General features: G+C 41.3%; 1 protein-coding gene across 2 annotated transcripts in view; it reads left to right on the plus strand.

The window, feature by feature from the left end:
* The window catches only part of LOC117952548 (inactive dipeptidyl peptidase 10-like), a 172,025-nt gene that overhangs the window by 90,982 nt on the left and 68,249 nt on the right, over positions 1-12,794 (plus strand). For both annotated transcript variants that reach the window (XM_034884928.1, XM_034884927.1), the window contains exons 2-3: positions 1,088-1,202; positions 6,297-6,392. In XM_034884928.1, the coding sequence (XP_034740819.1) occupies positions 1,088-1,202; positions 6,297-6,392 (211 nt within the window). The remainder of the gene's footprint in view (positions 1-1,087; positions 1,203-6,296; positions 6,393-12,794) is intronic.

The raw sequence follows: 12,794 nt of genomic DNA on the forward strand, positions 1-12,794 counted from the left end.
ATGATAAAAAAGTAGAGACGATTGTAGAAGAAAATGAAGAAAGACTTGATCTTAGGTTTATTTTTTTAATTTTAGTCTTGTCTTTTTTTGTCAACAATAATGCATGTTAATTTACTCTCAGTCAGCGTTTTTGGACGTTGGTGCAGTCTCTTCATTGTCTCGACTTCGTCATGGAAAAAAAAGCGTCTTTGTAAAAGTGGACCTCTAATCGCCGATCGTTTTGTTTCTCCTCCCCTCCAGCAAATCAAGATATAGTAGTGTGTTGTTGGTTAGTGATCACTGTATTTCACCTGCAGGGTTTTGTGGGTAATTGAGGCCATGAGGAGCTGCGGTGAGAAGGAATTCATAGGTGGGAGGCTTAATTCATCTTACCAGACGCAGCAGATGTGGTGGAAGACCCGCTAATACCGGGATTTAGAGAAGGAGTTGCAGGCATAACGTCACAAACTCTCCTGGTTAGCTATTTCACGGCCGATAATATCTCACAGTGTACTCTACAGTTACTTAGATTGATCAAACTGAAATCTTTCTGCAGCCAGTTTGACCGCCAGAGCCCTTGAATGCTAATGTCTGCTCTATTCATTATCTGCCAAACATCTCTGTCTGAGGGTCAAACACACACAACATCTAACTTAGTTGAAGAATGGGTAAACCCTTTGCCCCAGCAGAAAGTACGCCTTGGATTGCCAGCATAATTCAGGGTGAGGAGAACAGATGCTCTGGGTTGTTTGCATTTCTTTAAACCAATCACAATCGTCTTGGGCGGTGCTAAGCTCCAGACGCAGCCATGGTGGCTCTGCCAAAATAGTCTCGAGAAGGAACTTGTTTTGGTGGAACATTTGTACCCTACAAAAGAAAACGTCACATTAAATATGGGTGCAATAAGGGAAAATGAACTAAAAGGCAATGCAAACAACACCACAATATGTGATGATATTTGCACACATCGCCATTTCCCTGAACAAATACAGCTTTTTATCAAAAATCTAAGTTGGTAAATATCATGACTGTCTACCTCAAGCAATGTAAAAGAGACTAATGTGTAACCAAGCCTTTATTTCACTCTCTCCTCCATTTCTCTGTGCAGGACCTGGGTGGGGGGAACGTTCCTCAGAGGAACTGGAAAGGGATTGCCATCGCTCTGCTTGTCATCTTGGTGGTCTGCTCCCTAATCACCATGTCTGTCATCATCCTCACACCAGGTAACACTCAGCCCTCATTGTGCTCTGCTGTCTAAGGTCCTGTGATTTGCTCTGGTTCAAGAATCCCCATTTTACATCTGTTTTGCATGTGCTCCTGTCCTGTGCCTGTTTTGGCAGCACCTTCCAAGACTCCCAAAAATGTTTCAAGAGTCCTACAATGCATGCCATATTGTGAGAAAATAACTGTGTAAGACATAGCTTGGATTTTTTTTTAGGTGGGGTTGTAAGAGGTTCTTCTTCATAGTCAGTGTATTATCTACCGTACAGTAAAAGACGGTCCCCCCCCCCCCCCCCCCCCCCCCCCCCCCCCCCCCCCCAGCTTGGAGAAGCACCCGTGTACTGACACACAAGCTAAGCAACACACTGCGGTGGACGGAGGAAGCAGCCAAACTTATTTTAGACACTTACAAAAAGATCACATAAAAACCTTGATTGGTTTAGGAGTATTCTATACTTATATTTATATATGTATATTCATATTATATAATATATAATATTTTCAAGGCTTTGCCTTGATGTCAGACAGCCTTTTAAGATGGGGAAATGAAGCTGTAATGTCACTCTCTTCAAAGCAACCAGACTCCTTTTATCAAAACCAGTAATTTCCCCTCACAGAACACCAAAGTCACACAATGACACAGACAAACCAACTGAAGGAGGCAGTGGTGGAGCAGCAGCTCCTGTGTCCTGGGAGGTAGAATGAGAGCACAGTAGCTCCCCGGATGTGGACTTAAGCATGACTGTCTGACAGAGAGGTAATGGGAAAAATATTCTAAATATAGTGTATACTTTTTGATACACGTTTTGATGTGTGTTCCAGTCCAAAGCAGTACATTGCATCACTCCCACGCACTCGCTATCTACTGCATGACTGTGGATACCTCATACAACATTATTATAATCTAATATTACTAATAATATCTATTATTATAATTATATATCGGATCTAGCGCCAAATTTAATTCTTATCAATGTTGTTCTGCTGATACCAATTGAAAAAAATGCAGGTTAATGTGTTTTGCATTTTACTTCAGCAACATGAAGCTTTTAGAGTCTAAAAAAATCTTGTTTTGATGGACTTAGATAGTTGATGGATAAACACACTCTGCTTCACCCACAGAAGGTGTCAGTGGGGTTCAGCTCTCCTCCACTTGGCTGCTGAGGATCAGATTGGTTGTATATGAAATACCACCATTAGTATTGATCAACCCAGGAAACTAAGAGCAACGGGTTTTCTCTACCACCTATCTCCTCTGCTTATGTCTGTCCGTTCTTTTATTTTTTGAACAATGGATCAAAGGGTTATGTGAAATGTTGTGTTGGTACTGTTGAAATCACAGAGAAATATCACCAAATTTGTAATTCTCCTAAATTTATCATAGCCTTTTAGCATCTTGAAACTCATTGTTTTGGTTGTACACACCCTCAGTCATACCTTCTCTGGTCTTACTGCCCCATCACCCCTGTCTCCAGCTGTTTTCAGTGAAAGACTCTTTGATTATCCCGCGTCACCTGACCAGTACCGATCGGCAAACTGATGAAGTTAGCAACTACAGCTGTAAGGTGAATGAATATTGAACTTACATTTGGCAGGTTGCCAGAAACATGACTCCAAAGGAATGCAAATGTTGCTTTGTTTATGCTGGATGTGTATCTAGGCAACAGTTTGCTAACACGTTAGCCACATCAACGTAAAAAAAAAAGGAAAAGAAGAAGAAATATGTCAAATGTATGTGATTTGTTTTGGAGTTCTTCCCCCGAGTAGCTCCAAAATCCCCAAACAATACAAAGCAAAAGAAGCATAGTTGATGCAACTTTTTGCAAGAATATTTTTGGGCATTTTATGTCTTTATTTGACAGGACAGCTGGAAATATGAAAGGGGAGAGAGCGGAGGAAATGACATGCAGCAAAGGGCCTCAGGTCAAAGTCTAACCCAGGCCCCCTGCGCTGAGGAGTAAGCCTCCATATATGGACACCCGCTCTGCCAACTGAGCCACCTGAGCGCCCTTTTGATGCAATGTTAAGAAATAATAACGTGTGTGCACAAAACTGAGAATGTCCCTACACCAGTAACAACTGTTATGCAAGTGATGCCCCCACTACTCAAAACTGTTTTAGGACCTGTGAGACAACATCAGACCTCGAAATCTGATGTCTTTCTATCAAAGAATCCGTGTAACTATTTGACTACTTACACACATACACTGGATACATCCAAACTGATGCTAGAAAGAAGCCCAATGATACACCAATGTAGAATGATGACAATGGAGCGGCCATGCAGACACACTCTCCCCGGGTGTATTCTACGGTTGGTTAGACTTTGATTGCCTCCATAAACAAACATGTTGTGTGGAGTTATCAAGGAAAGCCAATATGGCTGACATTCAAAATGACTTGGCCTTCCTACTCTGCTCACAATCAGCAGCTGTTCCTTTCAAAAGGAGCGTACACTTGGCCAGTTCTCTTTCTGCGAAAGGCATAACATTTCATAATTAAAAATGAAACATTTCCAGGGGCAACGTTGGAGCAGCTTATGGATTTTCCAGCCTGGTAATAATCACGTTAATGAACATAGTGTATGCCATTCTGGAAAAAGAAATATGGTTCTGTGTCTCACTTTTAGTCCCATGGATGTGTCTTTGTGTAAGAACCTTTGTGTAAATCTGGATTAAAAAGGATGTCTAACACATCTGTTTGCCAAGCACATGTAAACAACCAGTTACCTCTTTTCATTTTTGTCTTGTAAACATGAAAACATATTCTTACTCCCAACTTGTCAAATACTGAGGCTTGGTCAGCATCGTTTGGCGTCACTTTTCACCGCTCTGGGTCTCCTTTGGCGCCATTTTTCCAAAAGCTTCGTCAGGATTCATTTGTCCTCACAGGATACAAATGGGACATGAACCCCGGTCTACTGCAGGACGTTCAACCCAACCGAAAAAAAAGGAAGTACAAATACAATGCTCTGTGCAAGTGCGGAGATGGGTGATATTTCTCTTGTCAATATCGGCAACCTCTTTCACGTTATACACATATAGTCATCTAATTCTAGTTTGTTATAAAATATTGATTAATGGAGCTTTAAGTATCAAGCGGGCGAGTGTGAGGCAAGAAGGGAAAGGACCCACATGCAGACAACTGGACACACAGGAACAGTTCTGTGGGTTATTGGTAAAGTAAATGTCTACAAGCTAACAAGCAAAATGCAGAAGGTTTGAACCGAAGGGTGAGATAATCCACAGGTAAACAGGAAAAAGGTGCGGGCAGGTGTTGATTCAGGTTTAGGTACCAGGGATCTAGGTTTTCTGGTGACTGGTGGGAAAATCTAAAGGCATCTGGTGGATGGATGGATGGATGGCATGTCAGGAGAGTTCCTTGGAATGGAGACAGAGGACAGACTGAGCAGAATAAAAACAACCGAGGCAGCCGTTAGGACATTAAAGGAGAATTCCGATGGATTTCAACACGTAGCTCTGTAGTTAGTGAATGCGGAGGTCTGTTAGTAGAGAGAAAAACTAACCAATCGGTGCTGCCTACACCGAGTTATCCTCCTGCTAGAGTTAGCACCCAACAGGCTCAAACAGGGCGAGTTATATACTTGTTTTTAGCCAAAATGTCAATACAAGTTCAAAATGTCAATACAAGTGCCTCCCCATGTGCAGTGATTCCTTCTGCGTGAACACAGTAAATCTGACTGCAGCAGATGTGACAGAAATGCATGTAAGTTGTGTTAATTCAACTGGGTTGAGAGGCAGATACAGCTTAGGGACCGTCTACAAACTACAACACAGAAAAGAGATACAAACATATTTTAAAAAATAAGCATTTGCTTATTTTTTAATAGTAAGTACTGTAGAACAACCAACAGGAGACAATACTTTATTTTACCATTATATTGATAGCCTACATATTTTAGTTTCATCTCTTTTCTGTGTTGTAGTTTGTAGACGGTCCCTAAGATCTCTAACTGGTCTCAACACAGGAACTCAACACAGCTGAATTAACACAACTTTTATGCATTTTTTTTTCAGCAGTCATATTCCCTGTGTTCACTCAGAAGGAATCATGTCACATGGGGGGGCACTTTTAATGACATGTTGAACATGATTGGAGACTAAAAACACGTTTAAAAGTTGCCCTGTTTAAACCTGTTGGGTGCTAACTCTAGCTGGAGCATAACTCGGTGTAGGCAGCACCGATTGGTTAATTTTTCTCTCGTTCACAAACTACAGAGCGACGTGTTGGAATAGACCGCGATTCTCCTTTAAGTGACACTTTGGTGGGGGGACGACAGTTCAGTTTAATTGTTTTTAGGTTAATCTTTTTTCCAAATGCATTAAAATAAACACAGCCAACTACTGTTCATTAAGAAAAGAAAACAGGATTATCACGGTTAAACACGTCCGGTGTGCCGGTGTTATTTGATGTAAACAAGGAAACAAATTGAAAGAGGACCAGGTGTCTTCTGCTTTAGGGTTTGTGCCAAAGTTATGTAAAGTTAGTTACTTAGTTGTTGTTTTTTAAAGACATGTAGTAGTATCCTAAACCCCTATCCCCTAAACCCTTTAAGAATGGTTCCTGGGACCAACAGGTCAACCGACCCACCGACCACTTAACCAAATGCGGAGGTAAAAAGTGTGGACAGGAATTTAATTTCTTGTAGAAATGGATCTACGGAGAAATTACTTCCTTGCACCACAAAGAAGAAACATCAAGTTATGTGTGTTCCTTTCTATTTAGAATCACACGGAACAACATAAAAATGTGTTTTACATTTGTCTCGGTAAATAAACCTGCACTAGCCGTAATTTAAAGCTTAGACTCTGACACATGCACCCACAGCAAAGTACCCCCAGGATGCGTTTTAGGCCCATTGTCATTGTGACTTTGTGTTTTTTCATGCTGGATATAAACATCTCAATGCCAGTTCTGGAAGTGAATCCCACCGTCAGCTCGTGCTGGAGATTGGTTTTTAACTGTGTGCATGCTAGAACGCTCCATAGAAGACCCCATATCATCATACTGTGTGTGGTACCCAAAGTCTATGTAAAATGTTAGGCAATTTAGCAATTAACGGCTTCTTTTTGCAGCTGACAATCAAGCTGGAAGCAACACCAAACTGACTGTGGAGGATCTGTTCAGACCTGAGTTCCAGGTCCATGACCCGGAGGCCAAATGGATCAATGGTGAGTAATCCACCACATTTACTGTACCTTCTGGGACTCTGAGCCTTGATGTTGGTTCCTTCAGCCATGGATGGAAATGAGCAGGGCGCTGAAATGGATCAATATTTATAGAACTGTTTATCGGTTTTTATACGTTGGTCATTGGCCCTAAGAAAATTTCTGGCTCCAGGAAGGCGTTAAAATCTAGTTCTTTTGACGTTTATTGTGTTTCCATCCCAGATAAAGCTGTCACTGCCTGTTAAATGGAATCAACACACGTGGCATAGCTGGATCACATCATCATTTGAGTGACAGCTTGGTCAACTGACAACATTACCTGCTCCCTTCTTCATGCTGCTGTACTTCAATCTATATAAAACACACCTTGACTAACACTTGACGTGGATGCATCTGGATGGGTTCTGGGTGTGCTTTTTAAAAGCCAACAACAGAAGTGCTTTTGTTGAGCAGCAGAGGGAAGGCGTTTCTCCGGCTTTTTCACCAAAACGGCAAACAGACTGGCTGGCGTGTTTCACCTTTACCTTGCATGTAGTTATGTAAATGTAGGTGTTGGGATTTATTTTCCCTCGCCTTATTTACATAGTATTGATTCCTTATTTGCCAGAAGGGGATCATATGTTACGCCTGGAAGGCTTTGGCTGGAAATAAACCACATGAAGTGCAGTGCAGGAGAATCTGATTATGGTTTCCTGAGGGCAGGGAGGAGATAACGATGCCTCAGAGGGAAAGGATGCAGAGGCTTGTGGCGTTCCCGCATTGCTCTTCGTCTGTCTCCTTTCCTGCAGATTAGTGAGCTTGTTTTGGTTTTCCTCATCGTTGCCCATCGACTGCGTGCGTCTCACTCCACGCCCGCAGGCAAGGGCGAGAGGCGAGGCCTGTCTGTCCTTCAATATTTCATTCCCGGGTGACATTTCTCCACTATCTTTGCAACTCCATCTCATTCCCCGAGCTGACCTCAGGCTAGACAGAGAGAGCAGCGGTGCTGTGCGATGAGGCAGTTAGAAAAGTCAGCTTTATAGTGCAGTGTGTGGATGGATGGGGCAAAATAGACCCCAGACAAATAGGAGAAGATAACAGACAGACGGGCCAGAGGAAAGATTGATCACTAGGATTTGGAGCAAAAATGAGATTTTTTTTTTCCTAAATTGGAGGCTTTGGCGGTTTTGGCTTGGCAGTCTTTCATCTCTGTCTACATAAGAGATAATATGAATGGGTTTGTCAATCTATGAATAGTCATGTGAAATAGGATGCAATAGCTTGTAGTTTATTGTATAACTTTGAAACACTTTAACTTCTAATAACATGACTTTAGTTTCATTACCGAAGGAAATGTAGTGAACTAAAATTCCAGATGTCACTCCGATTATTTATAATTCTTCAATATGTGAGAGGTTGTTTGTTGTTTTTTCATTGTTGAAAAATGCAAGATATTTCATTTGAGTAAATATCCAGTGTCGATAGGTGGACAACGGGCCACAGAGCAGGTTAGATACTAGTTATAACACACACTCACGCACACGCACAAGCACACACACACACGCACGCACACGTACACACACATACACACACACACACACACACACACACACACACACAGGCTCAGTCGGTCTTGAAAGTTTTTGCTCATAAATTAGATAAATAATAAAAATAATAAATAATAAAAATAATAAATAATAAAATAAATTAGCTACTGTCATTGGCATTGGACAACATTAACACATATTTTACCCAGAAATCATAATTTCTTGTCTGTATATGACCAAATACCAAAGACAACGTGACATTATTCATTTCAGGTTTGCCACATCCCCCCTTGCATTTAATGAAGGAGTTTATTTTTTGTAGTTGATTTAGTTACTAGAATATTACCGGACGTTAGCAGTTGTCTACTACTGTTGTCTCTTTTTATTTTTTTTAGCATATTCTGTTTTAAAAGTTTTTTGGGGGTTGTTTATTGTGCTTTTATCTGATGTGGTTATCGGTGTCTCTCCAGCCTTTGGGGCAGTGGTGACTGTGCTATAGAAATAAACTCTGACCTTGACCTTGACATTGTATGTCCATCATGCAAAGTCATATGCTTTATTCCATTTCCTGAGATGAATTTTCCCTGATCTGAAGTCCTCGACGGTTATTATTTTTAGCAAGGGAGTCAAAATGCAGCTCTTTCTTTGATGTTGAACTGGGTAATTGACCATGCTTTTGGAAAAGTAGTTCATTAAAAGCAGAGCATTGTAATGTCTTAAATATCAGTGGTCTCCCTGTTCAGTCCGTTCTTAATATCTAGTGGTACGCTTTTCAATTATTCCTTATTTTCAGGTTGAAAACAAGGTTCAGGTTGCTGTTTGAAGCTTTGTGTTCATGTACGATAGAGAGCATCTGAAAGGAGCTGACGCATCCTGTGTTGCACTTTAGAATTGTCCAGTCTATAAATGGGAACCAGGTTTAACAAAACCCATTTCAAGATTTGAGTTCTGACTTTGTGCACGTCTATGCACCGTGCATACAGCTCCCTGCTTGTAGTCAGTAATAGTAATCTCTGAATATCCATTCATCCAAAACTGTTTAAACCATGTGTAAATGACCACTCCACTTTATATAATTACTATTCAGCTGCAAGTCCTGTCATTTATCTTTTTTCACTGCAATTCCGTCTTTCTATGACGTGAAAAGCAGGATAGGTGATGACGGATTAATAAATCCCTGCTGGACTGTTTGGGTGTGTGATTTAAACGAGCAGCTCGCAGCAATAAACATGTAATTATGGGAAATGAGCGTGCAGCTGAAAAGCTCTACTACTTAGATCAAGTGTGCATCAGTGTGAGAGATTCCGTTTCCTGTGACAGATTGAACAGCTAGCACGCTGAACATTATCTCCATCGCAGCCAACGACTCTCTCAGTGAAATGTGCTCTCATTTTGCTGATAATTGTAAACTGATGTACAACAGTGCTGTAGTACTCTAGTCTGGATGTACCATGTTCATCTATTCTATCTATTGTGGTATTTGCACTCAGACGCCAAATATCCAAGTTGGTCTTGACCAAGTCCAGCACTATATATTTGTTTTTTTTTCTAAAGAAACCTCCACCTTTAAAACGAAACCATAACATAGCACGCTTGTTCAGAAAAAGGTGCTACGTGCCTGGCTGCATCACACGCCTCTATCATCAGGTATCAATCGTTTTCAGTTTGGCCACAGACACAACGTCAGCGAGCACTTTGTGCTATGGATTCTTCAGGATAAATGATAAATTCAGGAATGGGAACATGTCCATTATCCCACCTGTGTTTCTGTTATTTCTTACATTTTTCCATTGGCAGTCCAGACTAGTATTATTACACCATGATAAAAACACTCAACATCCAAAATGTATAGTTCCACATCAGCTCTCAAGTAAAATTGCTCTACCTAAAGTAAATAATACGGGCTAATTGGATTTTAAAGTGTTGTTACTCTGCACTTGTTTTGGGATCATTACAAATAATGCAAAATTATTGTCTTAAAATAGAAGATATATGCCGTCTCTTCATCTTATAGAATATGAACAGGTACTGTAGGTACATGGTCTGGAAGAGATTCTTTTTCTCTCTCTTGGTCTTGACTGTCTCTCATTCGGACTCGGTCTTGACTCTGTCTAAACTAGTCCTGGTCTTGGACTTGTCTTGAAAAAGGTAGTCATGACTACAGCACTGATGTACAGTTTGTAGCGGTTGCCTTGTCTTTTCTATTCTACTCCTTGCAGCAGTATGATAGAAACATCTTTCAGACACTACCACAGAAGAACTCTGGATCCATGGATGTATTTACATGTTCTGAGGGCAGTTCTCCTACAACGTGGCTGCTATACAAGCTACACCCTTTCCAGGTGAAAGGTCTGTAGTGCAACTAAGTGGATAATGGCACTTAGAGGCGTACATGCAGTAATGCGGGGCGACATCTGCCGAAGGAGAGTCATATCTTTGGTCGAGTGTGTGCCAACTTGATGATGATGAATGCTTTCCTGCTCTGGCCTGATTACTGACACGAGCCCACTGATGCTGGTTAGACTAATGGAGAGTCCAGCACATCATCTGCTTCACTGCCACACGCACTGTATGGAGTGCAACATCCTGCTCACACGCTACGCCATGTCTGAATTTAAATATCTAAAAAGCCTGTTCCATGGCAACCGTTTCAATATTTAAAATATCAAAATTAATTTTGTTAGTTTAATGTAAATTTTAGTTTTCTTCAGTCAAAAGGTATGTGTAGTATTCCTCATCAAGGAACAAAATAAAGTGTGAATGTTTTTCTTTACGTAGACCTACAAAACATATAATTATGTAATAATGGATAAACAAAAGAAAGCATAAAGACTGAAGGACAGTTTTGAAAACCAAAAATGAAGTTGTTTGCTCCATTAGATTTAACTAGCATCTGTTTACAAGAATAAGAATTACACATTGAAATATATATTTAATAGAATATAAAACAATTATTCACTGGTTGATTGAATGCCAAGATGCCAAACATGGGTCAATGGTCTTAATAATGAGAAGGTTCTACTTCTCCGTGTCACATGCGACGGGGCATTGAATAGATCTGGGGGGCGTTGGACCGTTGGACGGACAAAATAAGGAACTGTACCACTCTTTATCATTATGTACATGATTATGTGATTCATTGAGGTAGTAATTGGAAGATTTATCAATAATGAAAATTGTGAATTGCTGAAACTGTGGGATTTCCTCCAGAACATGCAGAGGAGGAGTCCCTACAGCTCCACCTCTCTCATAGCAACGCAGTCTCCTAAAGTCTCAATGAAATCCCTCTCTAGCAGCCGTCGTCGTAGATTTTAGCAAACAAAAGTTGATGCTGCGTCGACAGTTAAGTTTAGACACAAACATTTCTTTTTAGGAATAGAAAAAAAGATTGGGGTTTGTGTCAAAACACCAGTCGCCTTAAGTAGTACTCCCAGGACATGAACATGGGGGAAAACCCCCGCTTAGGACCCAAACTCCTCCCTTTGAGGATCTTCACGCTCTTTTGCCGCAGCAGTCAATGTGATGAACACAGTAGTACATATGAATGCATTGCAGTGCATTACTTTTAGGAATGGTTCATGGGAACCCCTGCACAGTGTTAGGGCCTCTGTTTCTCTGGCGGGACAGGTACCACCCGGGCCATAACACACCCAACAAGACAGCTTTTGCAGTGAGCACATGGTAATTACTGAATGCAATGTAGACACATGTAACACATTTCTTTATAAACCATGACCTATTCTCATTAGGACAGTGGCAGCTGGACAGTATCTCAGAGGGTATATCAAACTGACACTATATGTAACTGTATGTAAATGTGGAAGGCCAAAAATAGCTTTTTCTGGGGATAATGAGAGAAAAGTACCACTTCACATTACCCTGAAAAGTAACTGTGCAGGTGTGCTGCAGCATAGGACATGAATATGATGCTTGTTCATATCGGCACTAGAGACACATGATGTCGAGATGATCTTTGCCCCCAATGTTCCCCTCGGGGAAGCCACTTACCTTGGCACTGACACATCCCATTCCTCTCACTGCGGGGCATTATTGGGTGAATCACTGTTTTCCTTTCACAACTTGTGTTCTGGATCCAGACTTTCAGCCAGACGGCCAATGAATGGGCTGGGCCACAGTTTGGTGAGGTGTGGATAAACGGAAACTGCAGTTGTATGCTTATGGGTATCTGACGGATGTGTGGACTTAAGATAGTGTGCACTTTTATTAGTAATAATAATAATATTCATGATAACAATAAATATTAGGCATTTGGCCAGTTGGCAGTGGCCGGCCTGGTCCCAAGATGGGCCGACCGGCCCAATCAGAGGTCACTTAAATCGGGACTTTCAGTCAAAATCAAGCACGTCGCCTTCAAACAGGATCTCTGTTGGCCGGTTCGGTCTATACCGGACCCTCCCGGGGGTCATGCTGCCCTGGGGGAGTGCCTGCTATGTGTCCCCCCAAAGGAAAATTGTGACAGAGGAAAATCCTAGAAGTTTAATCACAGACAGCCATGAAAACGTGTTAGATTGCAGTTAGATAGTTAAAACAGATTGAAAAAAAAAAAATGGAGAACCAGACAGACAATAGGTCCAGGGTCAACAGAGAGAAACAGACTGACAACATCCTGTAGAGAATGACAGTAACAGCATACAAACGGCATAAATAGGCAGTAAGTGTCAATATGTTGTAAACTTGTGCTCTTTAGAAAGTAGTTAGCATTGTAAGTCAGTTACTTGCAGTAAATGTTTACAAATCTGTTACATAAGGTACTGCTTATCTCATTTCACCATCTGTACACAAATGTAATTAGTGAATGCACGTGTCCTTGGGTGGGGCTGTGTGGGCGGGGTAATGTGGGCGGGGTAATGTGGGTGGG

Source organism: Etheostoma cragini, chromosome 11, assembly GCF_013103735.1.
Source record: "Etheostoma cragini isolate CJK2018 chromosome 11, CSU_Ecrag_1.0, whole genome shotgun sequence".
NCBI classification, from domain to species: Eukaryota; Metazoa; Chordata; class Actinopteri; order Perciformes; family Percidae; genus Etheostoma; species Etheostoma cragini.